Below are 16,722 nucleotides of genomic sequence, written 5' to 3' on the forward strand. Positions count from 1 at the left end.
CTCTGGCATGCAGTCAGCACCAGTGGCCCTGGAGAGGACGCACGAGTGGCCGTCGGAGGAGGACTCGGACCCCAAGGAGGGAACGTCGTCAGTGGCTCCCTGTCAACGGCTCCCCATTAACAGGAGGAGTTGCCACTGCCTTCCGTGCTTGCTCAATCCTCATTGTCTTTCCTGGACAAGGCAGTTGCATTTGGGCTGTCTGTCCCCCTGGACGATTTTTGGGCCCACCAAGAGCTCCTTAAGAGGGTGGCTTCGAATTTGGATTTGGAGGCAGAGAAGTTCAGGGAGGCCTCGGACAGCTTCTTTCATGTGCTGGCAGCGTTGGCGTCTGTGTCAGCCCAGGTCGCCCTGCCCATACACAAAGGGATGCTCAAGTAGTGAAAGCCTTGTGGCAGATGCCATCGTCTGTGGTCCCACCATCAAAAAGGGCAGAGAAAAAGTGTTATGTTCCCACCAAGGGACTTGAATATCTGTTCACCCATCCCTCCCTGGGTTCCCTGGTAGTAGTGGCTGTCAATGAGCACAATAGGCAGGGCCAGCTTAGCATGGCTCCCAAAAACCGGTCCAGTTTTTTGTTCTTATTTGGGAGAAAAATGTATTCAATGGCAAGCCTGCAGTTTCACATTGTTAATCAGCAAGAACTCCTGGGCAGGTACAATTACAATCTTAGGGACTCCCTCAAGCGTTTTGAGGCGTCCCTGCCCCAGGAACAGGCACCAGACTTTGCCACCATCTTCGAGGAGGGTATAACGGTGGCTAGAGTGGCCCTGCAGGCAGTTTCCGATATGGCAAACTCAGCCAGGAGGGCCATGGCCTCGTTGATTTGCATGCATTGGTGCTCAGGGCTGCAATTTTCTGGGCTGCTGCAGGAGGTGCAGCAGTCCATTCAGGACCTTTCTTTTGATGGGTCTGCCCTTTTCTCAGACCAGACTGACAAAAAGCTGCAATGTCTGAAGGATTCGAGGGCTACACTCCGTTCTTTGAGCCTTTAAATGCCCCAGATCTTGAGGCTCCAGGTCCGCTCTCAGCAGCAGCAGCAGAGATATTAGCCTCCTCATTTCGCCCCCTAAAGATGAAGGGACAGAGATACGGGGTCTAGGAGGTGCCAGACAACTGTGGGGTCTGCCTCAGCCAGGGCCTTTCATGTGCTCCAATGGCCAGCGCCATTCCTTTTGAGAGTGCGCCCGAGGACAGCGTTCCAGTCTCCAGACAGGATCCTCCTTCCCATCCGTTCTTCAGCCGTCTTGCCCTCTTCCTGTCCTAATGGGCCATGATAACATCGGACCATTGGGTCCTTGGCATAATCTCAGCAGGATATGTCTTGCAATTTTCTTCCTCCCCCATCCTCCCAACCCTTCCTCCCCGTCCCTCTTCAGGGACCCCTCTTACAAGCAGCTTCTTACGTGGGAGGTGGAGAACCTTATCAACCTAGGGGCTGTAGAGGAGGTACCGATGGACATGAAAGGGAAAGGATTTTACTCCCGGTACTTCTTTATTCCCAAGGCGAAAGGGGGTCTCAGGCCCATTCTAGACCTGTGTTGTCTCAACAGATATCTCAAGAGACTGATGTTCCACATGGCCTCCCTACCCTTCATCATTCCCACTCTGGATCCAGGAGACTGGTATGCTGCCCTCGGCCTAAAGGACGCGTACTTCCACATCATGATTTTTCCTGGCCACACGCGATTTCTCCACTTCGTCGTGGACTGCTCCCACCACCAATTTACAGCGTTATCCTTTGGCCTCTCGTCTGCCCCCAGAGTGTTTACAAAATGCATGGCGATGGTGGCAGCGCACCTAAGACACCAGGGTGTGCCGATTTATCCGCATCTAGATGACTGGCTGATCAAGGCAGGTCTCAGTCTCAGGTCTGAAGCAGTCTGGACCTTGTATGTACCTCCTGCTGCTGTTTGGGTCTGTTAGTGTTGATTTCTGTTAATTTATTAACGGAGGTACAGAGGATAGAATTCATTGGAACGGTCCTGGACTCCACGTGGGACAGGGCATTTCTGCCCCAACCTCGCTTCGAAACTATGTCGGATATTACTCGCTTGTGCAAGTGCCCCCATCACGACAGCCAGGTCTTGTCTGTAGCTGCTGGGCCATATGGCGGCTTGCATGTATATAGTAAGGTTCGCACACCTAGGGCTCAGGTCGCTCCAGTCATGGCTGGCCTCTGTGTATGCCCTGAGTAGGCATTCATTGGACCGAGTGGTCATGGTCCTTCCCCATGTCCTGTCCACACTGGAATGGTGGCAAGACCCTTGCTCGGTGCTGCGGGGCATGTCGTTCAAGGAGCTATCCCCCTTGGTCACATTGGTTTTGGACACCTCGGATTTGGGGTGTAGGGGTCCCACATCAGCTCCAACCACAGCATGTAAGGGGTTTCGTCGCGGGAGGAGCGAGACATGCACATAAACACGAGAGAGCTACAGGCGATACATCTGGCTTGTGTGGTGTCTTCTTTTCATTGCGGGCAATGTAGTGTGGGTGCTGACGGACAACACTGCTGTCATGTACTATATCAACAGGCGGAGTGGGGGACCCCACTCCTCCACCCTTTGCAGGCAGGCATTATGTCTGTGGAACCTAGCAGTGAGCTATGATTTTCACCTTATAGCCTCTAACCTTCCGGACATCAGGAACGACACAGCAGACTACCTCAGCAGGTCCTTTTTACCTCGCCACAACTGATCTCTCCACCTGGGGGTAGCCACTATGATTCCCCAGAGGTGGGGTTCTCCCCAAGTGGACTTGTTTGCATCCAGATGGAACAAGAAGTGCCTGCAGTTCTTTTCTCTCTGCACCCTCGAGGAGGGGTCACTATCCGACGCCTTTCTCTTACAGTGGAAGGGGGTTCTGATATATGCATTCCCGCCCATTCCGCTGCTACACAGAGTTCTCCTGAAAATCAAGAGGGACAGGGCGAACATCATCCTGGTTGCACTGGGATTGGTTCAGCATACTGCTGAACAGTTTCAGCTTATTCACACCCCTGAGTGACACAGCTTATACTGGCATAAGCTGTAGTGTGTACATAGCCTCTGACATTGGCTATTGCTACACTACAGTTTAAGTCAATACAAGTTATATCGCTCAGGGGTTTGAATTAGTCCCCCCCCTGAGTGACATAACATACTGATTTAAGCGCTGGTGTGGACAGCGATATGTTGGTGGGACCTTTATCCCTGTAAGGAAAGTATCTATACACATAGGATTAGAGAGGGTGTAGTAGCACATGGTGTGCGGTTGTGCAGACTTTTGGGTTTTTGTTGATTGGGTTCAGGTGCTTAGGCAGGAAATTTGACAAGCAGACAAATTCTTGGCATGAGTTTGGAAAAAATGCTGTAGTTTTGGTACTTGTTGAAGCCAATGACCGAAAAATCATCCTGTAAACTAATTAAAAGAAAAGAAACTGAAAGATAGTTTTTTCTCAAAAATATTGCCAGTGTCTGTCTTATTACCACATATTAGAATGGCAAATTTGGAACGGGAACACTCATCTGAAAAAATGGACAGATATATACACTGTTGCAGTGGAATAAAAATGTACTGTTATTGCTGGTTCTTGCTAACGTTAAAGCAGAACCATAACCAGGGAATTTATTGGTTAATTTTAGCAGGAAGTACATTGAATTATGCTGTTACCAAAAAAAAAATGGTATTCAAGCTGAGTTGTCTCTCTTCTCACGTGATAGGGGTAGTGAGTGCCAAGGATATTTGTGTTAGAGATTTCCTCATTCTTCAGTTTCCGTTTCTTACAATAATAGAGTGGATGCAAATTGAGAAGAAAATTCTAAATAAGTTAATTCTGATACAAGCCTGAATCACAGGTAAACACAAAAAATCATACAATCCATTGTGATGTGTAAGTGTCAGAGGGGAGAAGTTGTTCCTCTTCTTACATTACCTGAAATAGTGAAATCATCTATGATGTGGGTGGGTGGTTGTGGTGAGGAGATTATTTTCTTGTTTTTGAGATTGAATATGTTGTTTTGGCAAACTTTGGGGTGGGAATATTGGAAATTAAAATGATAGTATAATTTTGGATAAGACTGGACAATGCAGAGTTTTGGATTGGAATCTGTTTGTGTAGCTTGTGGCAAACAGGTAGGACTGAGAAGTGATATGCTTGAAAGTCTTAAGGTAAGTGGAAGCAAATGCTGTGTAAAAGATGCTAGTATTTATACAGGCAGCATACTTTGGAAATGGCTATTTCTTAGAACTGTAGTCATATTGCGGAATTGAACATGTTCGGTGTAAATATGTGAAATATTTTCAGATTTTGAAAATTCTGTGAAAATAAATGTACAGAGAACATTTTCAGTCTGTCTCTGAGTAGCTGTGTGTAACCTTAGTGTAGAGTAACTATATGTCCGGTTTTTCATATTTTCTTATTTTATGCAAAAATATACATGTTGTATGGTGAACTGTAAGTGTAAATCTAAACTGTAAAATGTTAAACTGCAAATCTAACGTGACGTCTCTACAGTATATTTTAACCTTAAAGGATATGTTCTGTATTTCATACAGGTGGAAATGAAAATTAGTACTGGAATATTTAGCTAGAAGATCATTTTGAACTGTGTAGGAGCAAATTTAATTTCCAACTAAAGGCGTCTGCTTAGTTTTGGAAAGTGTTGAATTATAAAAGCCTAAATTTTCAAACATGACAAGTTTTTGGATGCCTCAATTTTGGTGTACCTAAATTTTGAGAGACCTTTAAAGTGCCACCTCCCGCTCTCTTCCGCACACACACACACAGCGCCCCCCCCCCCCCCCCGGTATTTTTTAAGTTTGGTGCTCATCACTTCCTGAAAATGAGGCCTCACAGTGTCTCAAGGTGGGCACCCAAAAATTTAAGGTTCTATATCACTAGTTGCGTTTGAAAATTTATGCTGAAGAGCCTTCAGTGAGAACTCTATAAAAACTTAAGGGCAGTGAACCTGACACCTTACTCAGGTTCTCATTATATCCACAGTAGGAGATTTCCGCAGCATTTTAAATGTATACTCGTAGACACTATTTTAAATTGTTTTATCTAGTTCATTATCTGTCTAAGTTTGGTTGTATAAGTGTGCCTAACTTCTGTTAATTTTTATCTGTATTTGTTTAAAACAGTATTAACAAACTATAAATGAGAAATGAAATATACATAAGCCTTTAATATACATTTGTATTCTCTTAACAGGATTGTATTATTAGGGCACTCTACATTTCATCTTTCTTTGAACTTCCTTAATTTCTGTATCAATTTCTTCATCTCCAAGATTAAGATAATCTTATATCTGTTTAGAACATAGATTGCTATATACCAGAACTGTATATCTTAATCTGCATTTTCATTTTCTGAAGATAAATGTATGTGTAATGTAAGATAAATGTGTAAAACTCATTTATACAGTTTTTTTATTTTTGCAAAATGTGTTCATTTTCCAGAGCAATGACAATGAAGAACGCCTACAGGTTGTAAAACTACTAGCAAAAATGTTTGGCGCAAAGGATTCAGAGTTGGCATCTCAAAACAAACCACTTTGGCAGTGCTACTTGGGGAGGTATACACTGTTTTAGTTCCCTTCCCACAGAGATAAACAATGAAGTATAATTCAACATTTTTAAAATTTCCTTTAAGTATGAGCTATGGATAAGTAAGAATTCTATTCTGCTGCTTGCTCTGAAATCTGACACAGATAATATTAAAGATACATCTGTGATTCGATAGAGCTGATAATTATCAACCTGCCTTTTTCTTTACTTTACTTAGATAATTTTTTATTTTTATATTGTAATTTTCTTTACTGCCACTGCCAAGATAACAGCATTTTATTTTACTTTTTCAGATATATCACACTATTTGAAATAATCAGTTCATAACTTTTAAAATAACATCAGATGGCATTGGTAGTATGAGCTTATATTGAAGTGATCCTGAGACGACTTACAATAGAGTATAAGCATACAGTATTATATCTTACTGAATAATAATTGCTGTGTTGTAATAAATAAAATTAGTGCTACATTATACAGCAGTCACAGTTAGTGTTTCTTTCATTCTGAAAGATTCTGCTGGTTTGATGAAAAAAATTTCTGCTAATAAAAATGGGGAATACAGATGGAGCTGATACACTTCTAAAATGAAAGAAACTTAAGCATAACTACTGTAGTGAAAGTGTACCTGATGCTGGGTCGATGCTCTGTCATCAACTAATCACAATGTCTATTTTAAGAAGGTTACAAATTTGAAGACTCAATATTTATTTTGTAGACTCTTTCAAACATTTGAAAAAATAAGTAACCAGTAAAGACTTACATTATTGTAATAAAGCCCTTTATAAATTTATAAATCCATTTTAATTCAAATATAACGTAATTCTGTATTTGTTTTCTAAATTATATACTAAATCTTTTTATTTTATAGCACTGTTACATTCAAATGTCAATCTTTGTGTCAGAAGTTTTTCATATATACTGTTAACTGATATGAGAACTGTGTTGCCCTATCTTGAGTGTTGATGTTTTTAAAAATTTGGAAACTTGAATTTATTTAATTTAGATCATTTTAGTTTGTTCAGATTTTGAAAATATTGCACAAGGCATTGGATTTTTTCCAAAAGAATTCCCTTTTATAGTATCTTATATTAAATTTATATTTGATTATATTACATAATAATTTAAACGGATAGTTATGCAGAACAATTCCAGTTTAATAAAATCAAACATGAGACTAGATTTTGAGTTTTCAAATGTTCATGCACTTCTGTTAAGAATGTGGTTTTTGAAAGTTTTAACTACTTCTAACGTGGTCCATCTTTAAACAGATTCCTATTAGATTAGATTTGATGCATATATAAGTCTATTAATTTTGCCTTACCATGTTCAGTTTAAAGAGGAATAGGTTATTTGGGATTGACAATTTAGGAAACCAATTATTTTAGTGAAACTTATATGATTCTTCATATTACTGTTATTTATTTAAATATTTGATGTTTATGGAAATGGTGGACAGTGGACTATCTATATTTTTTAAACCAGCAATGTCTGCTACCCATAAATAACTGCCATTTGTGTTCATGGGAGTTTTCCATGTGCATTAAGGGAGGGTATTTTCATTAGTAAAGGGCAAATAAATTAACTGTATTTATATAAGAAATATTTTCAAGTTTCCTTTTTAAATGAGACTTTGCAAGACCAGTCAAATTTTCAGTGTAAAATCAAGGGCATCTATCTTATGCATGCATCCATATATGAGAAGCATAGACATAGTTGGAAAAGAAAAAATGGCTAGAAAGCAGCTACATCTATCTTGTTTTAATTTAAGTTTGGTTGCTTCATGCTGCCTAAGCTACAAGTAAAAGCAGATAGTGATTCCTGGAGCATTCTGCCCTGGGTCCCAAAACCTTCTAGTCTAATCCTGTTTGATCTGTTCATCAACTGAACCCACAGCCCTTAGAAATAGAATCAAACACATAGAACTTTGTCCGTGTACAAGGTTGCCTGATACAAGGGGACAGGAAAGTGGGAAGGTGCTACTCTTAAGTGAAGATGTGAGAGAAATTCTCCCCTGGTTTAAGACCAGTCTTGGACTATCACTATTTCAGTGCTTTGTTTGTAGAAATAGGCACAGTGCTTTGATGGAAATGAAATAAAATAATTTTGAGTTAAACATATGTGTTGATTTATTAAATACAGTGTTTGTTCCTAAAACAGGTTTAATGATATCCATGTACCTATCCGGCTTGAATGTGTGAAATTTGCTAGCCACTGCCTTATGAACCATCCAGATCTAGCAAAAGATTTAACAGGTACCAATTATTATATTAATATTCTGAAGTATTTTTTTTATCTATTCTCCATGGTAATAGCAGAATTAGGTATCCGGCTACTGTTGTGGCTTTGCAACATTTGTGGAAAATGAGGTTTTGAAATGGGTTGATGAAGTAGATTTTTACAATGACTTAAAAATGGAAACAAGCTGATAAATATCAGCAAAGTTGAATTAAAGATTACTAAAAATACAAGAGTAATTAATAACTACTTAAACACCACTGCCTCCATGATCTTCACAAAATGTAGTGTGAAGTATTTCAGATAAGCAGAGCAAAATAACACAAATATAGCTTATAAAATCTAACACCTAACATTTCAATACATTATTTTCAAACTTTTACTAAACGAAAGGTTAATTGTATTCCTTCTGTTGTCCTGAAAGTGCGTTGAGTTGACTTTGGCCTGCTTTTATGTAATGTACTAGACTTCATGGCCTGCACTGTGGTGTGCTTTGAGATATGGGGAAGAATAATTGATTTGTATTAGTTTTTTCCTTTGTCAAGTCTGAGTCATTAAAAAAAAATTACTCAAGACAATTAAGTCCAATGCAAACTGCGAAGACTTACAGAGGGGTCTCACAAAAATGGGCAACAAAATGGCAGATGAAATTCAATGTTGATAAATGCAAAGTAATGCACATTGGAAAACCTAATCCCAACTATACACACAAAATGATGGGGTCTAAATGAGCTATTACCACTCAAGAAAGAGATCTTGGAGTCATGTGGATAGTTCTCTGAAAGCATCGACTTAGTTTTTTTGACTGCCACTATATCCTAACAGAATGTTGGGACTCATTAGGAAATGGATAACTAAGAAGACGGAAAATATCGTGTTATCTCTTTATAAATCCACGATACTCCCACATCTTGAATACTGTGTGCAAATCTGGTTGTCCCATCTCAAAAAATATATATTGGAATTGGAAAAGGTACAGAGAAGGGCAACTAAAATGATTAGGGTTATAGAAAAGCTTTCATATGTGGAGAGATTCATAAGACAGGAGCTTTTCAGCTTGGAAAACAGATGACTAAAGGAGGACATGATAGAGATCTATTAAAATCATGACTGGTGTGGAGAAAGTAAATAAGTGTTGTTTACTCCTTCTCATAACTCAAGAACTAGGGGTCACCAAATAAAATTAATAGGCAGCAGATTTAAAATGAACAAAAGGAAGCATTTCTTCACACAACACACAATCAACCTGTGGAACTCCTTGCCAAAGGGTGTTGTGAAGGCCAGGACTATAAAGGGGTTCAAAAAAGAACTGGTTAAGTTCATGGAGTATAGATCCATTAAATTCTATTAGCCAGATAGGCAGGTATTGCTGTTTGTCAGAGGCTGGGATGGGTGATGGGATGAATCACTTGGTGATTACTTGTTCTCTTCATTTCCTCAGAAGCACCTGGTGTTGGCCAGTGTCAAAAGATAGGATACTGGGCTAGATGGACCATTGGTCTGACCCAGTATGGCTGTTCTTATGAGATGACCAATTCATTTTTCATTGGTCACTGAACAGTGATCAAGGTGTATAAAGTGGCAAAAAGGTTATATTTTACCAGTTAGGGATACCATGTAGTCTGGGAAAGAAAATCTTAATCTCTAACTATTGACAAAAATAAAATACTTCTAATTATAGATAGGAACTGAGAAACTAATAGTGAAATAATTATTAGATATACTGTACTCTATAACAAAAGTTGCTAAATAGCTGGCAGTTCATCTACTCAAGATGAATTCAGTGACTTTATATTTGATGTTTGAAATAGTGTAAATGTGTAAAATGTGGCTGACTTCAGTCATGTTTCTCTAAGCACTCTCTGGGGAATTAAACATAGTTAAAGCTGCATAAATATTTAATTTCAATTATAGTATTTTTTCTTTCAGAATATCTTAAAGTAAGGTCACATGACCCAGAAGAAGCCATTAGGCATGATGTTATTGTATCCATAGTCACTGCTGCTAAAAAAGATCTTTTGCTTGTCAATGATCACCTACTTAATTTTGTGAGAGAGAGAACACTGGATAAACGGGTAAGACATTTAGATTAGTACTAATAGTGGTTAATTGTAGTAGTTTGTCTTAAATATCTTGTAACAAATTTAGCTTTCTGTTTTTAGATAAGAAAATAACCTTGCTTTTTAAAACAGCCAATTTAAAAATTGTCATTTGAATACATTATAAAAACTATTAAATAACACAAAAATCTTTGCCATTTATAGTGTAAAGTTTATTCATCTCAAATTTCCCTTTTTTAAAGTATCTAAGTCTAATGATAGAAAAACATTAAAACTGAAGAGAAAAATAATTTTTCATTGAAAGATTACTGGTGGAATATCTGGTAACACCATAGTATGTGTATTTGTCAGACAAACAAATGAAATGACTGTAGATGATAAACTACATTCTTTGGAGTATTGCATCCTAGTTTAACAGAATGTTCATTTTAGTCTGCTTTCTTTTTTTCCCCTCCTAGGGCATGGAAGGTGGGTGGCTGTCCCTGTGTCACTCACTGAGCCCTGTGAAATATCCCATTTTAAACATCCCACACTTGAAGTACCATTGTGTAATCATTATCCTTCCAGCTGAGGAGAACTTGGCAGGACTCCCTTTGGAGAAATTATTGGTGGTCTTTTATATTTAGCTGGAATAGTCACTGCTAAACAGTGAAGCATTCTCTTGCCCTAGAGTCTGAATATCCTATTTCCATAGTGCTCTGCCTCTGTCAGCCCATATAGAGGCCAAAAGTGTTGCATTGTACTACTGTGGATCGTGTTCAGTCTATGGTCTTATAACTATTTTAATGGTATTTTCTGTATCATTTGTTGTATTTTTGTTATATTAATATTTGTAAATAAAAATGAAATCCTTCCAAGATATTTCAATGTTTTTTTTTAAAACATGGAATACAGAATTCAAAATGTATTGTGGAATCCCAGTGAAAAATGTTCAGTCATCCTCAGCCTGTCAGGTTGCTTGCTTACTTTTAATTAGAACTATGGAAGACTAAGAGCAAATTCAGCAACTTCCAAACTCGAATTCTTTTAAATTTCAGTTAACCATGTTTTATTATTCAGTAAACTTTAAAAACTGTTTTCATGTACCCTAAATAACATTAACAGCAAGCATGCTGAGGGCAAACTTTACCAATCACCATTTTTTCATTTTCTGACTTTTTTTTCCCCCTCATTTGGTGACATGCTTTCCCCTATGCAGCCATAAAATAATGGTAGGTATTCAGTATGGTTCTCTGAAGAAAAAATATATTGATATTAGAAATGTTACCCACTGAAGTCCACAGGATTTGTTGCTTACTCAGGTATTAGTTTTATTCACATGCCAGCTATGGATGGTGATGAAAATGTTGGTTGTTGCTGATATAATAATAAATATAAAACTTTTTAGTAAACTCAATGAAATACATTAAACATTTTCTTTTTACAAATTAAAATCACCATTTTAGTTTTTAAAAGATAAAAGGAAATGAAAGGAAATGTTTATTTGCCAAGTGATTGTTTCTTTTAAAATTAAAAAAAATTGAGTTTTAAAACGGCAATATTATTTTTTAGTGGAGAGTGAGAAAAGAAGCTATGATGGGACTTGCACAGATATACAAGAAATATTCATTACAGTCAGAGGCGGGAAAAGAAGCTGCAAAACAAATTTCATGGATCAAGGACAAATTGCTGCACATATATTATCAAAACAGTATTGATGACCGGTAGGTCAGTTTACTGGGTTTTGAAGATTAGAGGCTTGTATATATAGGTTGCCTAGCTTTCTAAGTTTATTTTATTTTCTGATTATTAAATGATGACAAAAGGCAAATTCATATTTTATCATTATATATAGTATAGGCCAACTTGTGTTCTTAAATGGACACAGCCAAGTTGTGTTGCTTTTTTTTAACCCTGAAGTATTGCTTCAATGGAGCAGAATTACTTTCTAGTATTTTTGCTGTTTCCCACTCTCATCTCATGTTAATGTTCAGAAAGGTGCTTGCTTTATTAATTTAGTATTTTTATTTATACATTGTACATATCAGTAAATCTGTAAAGACATAAACTTTAAAAATATGTACAGGATAATCAAATACATGCAGTGTCAGATGACCCTAAAAGTACTTAACCCATGAAGTAAAAGCTTCCATCCTTTAAAACTCCCTCACTCAGAAAAAGCCTATTAATTCCTCTCTTCTAATCTAAAATATTCTCAAAATATTTTGATTCATACCTATATACCAATACACTTGGGTCTAATAAGCATAGACTTTTTTGTGAGGGACTCTGATAGTAGGGGTATTATACATTTAGCTCAGTTAACTGATCAAGTTCTGCTTGAGACCATTAATGGGGATTAAGCTTGATCTTCAGATTTCTAAACAACATCCATTTTCTTGTGTAAACCTACTACTGACTGTGTTGTTCTGAGAATTTTTACATGAATGCTTTAATAATTTGACTGTATAACCACATTGCTCCTTTATAGCTAAAATTCCTTCTTAATGTTCTCTTTCAGATTGCTTGTTGAACGCATCTTTGCGCAGTATATGGTCCCTCACAATTTGGAAACAAATGAACGAATGAAATGTTTATATTACCTTTATGCAACACTGGACTCAAATGCTGTGAAGTATGTTTCATATAATAAATGTGAACTTGAGTGTATTTAACCTTTGCAACACTAATAGGATTGACTTGGGTACTTTAAAGAGAATATTTAATATAGGGATCCTAATAAACCTGGATGGAGCCTCATAAGTCTGTTTGTGAGTCAGCGCTGGATGGGGAATCAGGAGGCCTGGGTTCTAGACCAGTCTCTGCCTCTGTCTGAGGCCTGGTCTACACTGACCGGTAAATTCGGTGGGAGTCGACTTCCTAACTTCTGTTCTACGTGCCATCTCCACTACGCTGCGCCAACAGGAAATGTGTACCTGTCAACGCAGCACTACGCTTTTTCTGGAGGTGGTTTTAATAGATCAACTTCCAGATCGATTGAGCATGTCTTCACTGCTGCTCTGTCGAACCGGATAAGTTGATCCAGATCTGCTAACTGTCTCTTCTGCCTGACGTAGACATAGTCTGAGTGATCTTAGGCAATTCATCTAACGTCTCTGTGCCAGAACTTTTCCATTTGTAAAAATGATGATACTCCTTTGTAAAGCACTTTGTAAGTACAAAGTATTACCATTACTTTGCATAAATGTTGGAAAAACGGTGGATGGCCCAGCCATGGTGGACAATCCCTTTTCATAAATTATCAATAAATATACAGTGCTAAAATGTTATGTTCACTCAGGGCTTGAAACGTTTATGAAACACCTGCTAGCCAGATGACTACTGACCATAAATACATCTGAAAGGTGTGTCCAGGCGCAAAAGCCTGGTGAGGAAAGGGAGAGGTAGCATGGATTTCTATGAGGGATGCAGTTACTGGATCATATTTTGACCGCTTTGGTCTTCATTATTCTACTCCTCCTCCAGCCTCATGCTTGTTTGAAGGTGAAAGAAGGGAAGGTAGTCTGTTGTTCACCCCTTTTCCCATAGCATCTGCTCTTGGTAACTAGTGCTTGCCTCTCTTGCTGTTCATAGCTTTCCCAAGCAAAAGCATGAATTTGACATGATTATTAATAATTTCATTGCTGCTTCCAGGGTTCAGAAACTGACCCAAAGTGTTGGTATGTTCACTGTGCTCTGGTTTGCCAGTGCTATAAGTGCTGCTGTGACACTGGAGCTCTATGCCTGCAAACTCAGGAAAAATATATATTTGGTTCTGGTTTAGTAGGTTATTTTAAGGGACAGAAACATAATTATTTCCAAATGAAAGCTTTTAAGTGCTGCGTAAGTTGATGGCGAAGGCCTCACTTGTCATTTTGTTTTGATCTTTTGATAGTGCTGCACTGCTGTAGCATGTATTTAACTTGATCAAGAACAATTTTTTTAAAAAAGCTTAGAGGTTCTTTCTTTCGCGTTACAGTAAGAACTTTTTACATGGTTTAAGTTGAAATATTATGACAGATGTCCTAAAACTTTTTTGCAGTGAAAAAAAAAGCTGTCTTAAGAGTAAAAAATGTTTTTTCCAGTATTTATTTTGGGCTATGACAGTTGAACAAACCCTGGAAGAAGCTCAGTATCTCGAGTTTCATTGAAGTCAATGGGAGTTGAGTCACTTGGTATATTATAGGTTTACAGGTATATTAATGAGTAGCAGCTTCTGTCAACTAATTTTTTTTCACTTCAGAGCATTGAATGAAATGTGGAAATGTCAAAATCTGCTACGACACCAGGTAAAGGACTTGGTCGACTTAATTAAACAGCCCAAAGTAAGTTCAGTTTCTTCTTGAATTATTGTGTGTATATCAATTATGAGTTTACTTAAAGGGGGACACTATTAATTTATGTCTAGAACCTATTCCTGTTGAGCTGAAATTTGCCATGCTTATTTTCAGTGATGTGAAATTTTTTGGAAACGCAAATAAAATTCTATCAGACTACATAAGAGAGAGCAAAGTGTGTCTGTCTGTCTGTCTGGCAGGAGGAGGGTTACTTTAGCTAGCTGGAAAATTTAAAAAAAATATGAAATAGTGTGTTTAAAAATAATTTTTGTTTGAATTTAAATGTTTCCTTCTAATATTTGAAAGCCAAATCTTGCAGGATTGTACCAGGGCTGGAGAATCAGAAAGTAAACTGGCTGATCTATTTCTGATGGCCAAACTGAGTGAAATACAAAAAAGCACACACACATTAAAACTTAATTTCTTTTTAATTATTAAATTATTTAAGGTAGGGTTTATTAACAGAAAAAAATGTGTATATTAATTATCCTGATAGCGTTCCTTTTATATTTTCTCTCTGAAAATTGTTGGAAATTCATTTGGTTATTTCAAAGCCAAAAAACTCAGTTACAGTTGTTAGAAATTTCTATGATGATGATAGGAAAAAAATGTATTAGAAGATGAGTGAATGTAAATATTGAAGTAATTTTAATTCTACAGCTTAATGTAAAATTCTGTAAAATCAAGTTTTTCTTAATACCTAACATGACAGAATTTTACTTACTCATATGCATGCTCTTTATATAAAAAAGAACCTAAGAATGGCCATACTAAGTCAGACCTGGTCAGCCATACTGAGTCCATCTAGCCCAGAATCCTGTCTTCCTATGATAGCCATTGCCATGTTCTTCACAGGAAATGAACAGAACATGGCAATTATCTAGTGATCCATCCCCTATCTCAGCATCTGGCAGTCTAGGCTTAATTATATACTGCAAATTATGTTGAAATATGGGAATTGTTCCAAGGGTTTTTTGTTAAAACTTTGAAAAAAAAATTTCTGATTTGGGGTGACATCAGTGTCACAAAGTTACTCTTGTGTTTCCCACTAATTTTTAAGCAAAAGATGTGTTGAGCAAACATGAGCAATGACAACATTTAGGTGTTACAGCGCAAAAAATGTATATTGTATATACAATTAAATATAAAAAAAAGTTAACATGCAATGTTATATTTGAGATTCTGAACATATACGTCAAGAGATCCAGTTACTCTTTCCACTGAAAATGTAATTACGTTCTCTCCCTGTTACTTATATATTTCTACACATATTAGTATATTATCTAATATGATATGTCCTCTGCAGGGCACAGCTCTGCTCTTGCAGATAGATGAAACTGTGATCCAATCGTTCTTTCCTGTCTCTTACAACTATGATGTTGTAAGCAGCCAGGAACCAAGTTATGATTGCAGAGGGAATCATTCTGATTTGATGCATTTAATATCTCAGCCATAACACAGCATTAATAATTGTATAGTATGTATACAGTTAAATATAAAAAAGTGTTTTCCCCATTTCATTAAGTTGCTTTGTTTAAAAAAATTAATCTCAGTTTAATAATTGAATTTACAGTTGGAATGTAATAGTACATTCATGCACAATATATAATTTTTGCATGCCTGTAACTTAATTCTTCAGTTGTTTTTCATTGAGTACGAATACATTTTGAAATAAGACCATGACAAGTTTGAAAAAGAAACTTTGTTTTAGAGTTATTGGAATGCAAAAAGACATTTTGTAAAATTTCTTCACTGGTGAAAGAAGATTTATTTTGTTCATCCTAAGATTTCTCAAAAATAACCTCAATGCCTGAAAAATTTCAGTTGAAAGCGTATTATTTTGGGAAAGCTATATCTACCTGAAAATAGAGTGTTATAATGAATGATTTATCACTCATAACTGTAGCATCATGGTGGCATGATGTAAACCATGATATTAAAACTGTAGTTTCAATGAAGGCCTCCACAAATATTGTATTTTAAAAATTGATTTGTTGTTATACTGAAATACTCGTATTCATATGTAGTGTTTTCATCAGTTCCATACTCCTCTCGTGGAAAAAATATTTTGTAGACTTAAGCATTCTACAGAAAAAGGGCTGGAAAAAGAGCATTTCATACTAGGAAAAACTTCCAAATAAACCATTCTTAATCCATTCAACTATAATGTACGCTCATAATTTCTCTCTTTTAATGATCAAGTATTTCTCCTTGTTGGCTATTTCCCTAATGGCCCTTCTCTACATACTTAACTTTTCAGTTTTCACCATATGGAATTTGACATAACAATCTATAGTGTCATAAACACAAAATAATGATGACTGGAGTAGCAAGGAGAAGTTAAATAGTGAAGGTGGTGGTGATCTCATTAGACAAATTTCTTCACTATTTTTCTATATATCCCACTATTTTAGTGAAGCCTTTCTTTAAAGGATATTAGAAAGGAAAATTATCAGCAAAATTAAATTGTCTTGGAGTAAAACAGATGTAGTGAGTTGGTTTAAGGGATGTTGAGTCATTGAACTGGTGGAGTATTTGAGACAGTTTAAAATGTTAGTCAA

At 37.1% G+C, this 16,722-nt stretch overlaps 1 protein-coding gene across 5 annotated transcripts in view; it reads left to right on the top strand.

Moving 5' to 3' along the window:
• PDS5B (PDS5 cohesin associated factor B) overlaps positions 1-16,722 on the top strand; it is a 195,617-nt gene that overhangs the window by 89,592 nt on the left and 89,303 nt on the right. For all 5 annotated transcript variants that reach the window (XM_067562968.1, XM_067562970.1, XM_067562973.1 and 2 more), the window contains 6 exons: positions 5,440-5,555; positions 7,708-7,802; positions 9,715-9,860; positions 11,397-11,548; positions 12,346-12,459; positions 14,068-14,149. In XM_067562968.1, the coding sequence (XP_067419069.1) occupies positions 5,440-5,555; positions 7,708-7,802; positions 9,715-9,860; positions 11,397-11,548; positions 12,346-12,459; positions 14,068-14,149 (705 nt within the window). The remainder of the gene's footprint in view (positions 1-5,439; positions 5,556-7,707; positions 7,803-9,714; positions 9,861-11,396; positions 11,549-12,345; positions 12,460-14,067; positions 14,150-16,722) is intronic.

Source organism: Emydura macquarii, unplaced genomic scaffold, assembly GCF_026122565.2.
Source record: "Emydura macquarii macquarii isolate MOO-44397 ecotype Brisbane River unplaced genomic scaffold, CSIRO-AGI_Emac_v2 contig_2473, whole genome shotgun sequence".
NCBI lineage: Eukaryota > Metazoa > Chordata > Testudines > Chelidae > Emydura > Emydura macquarii.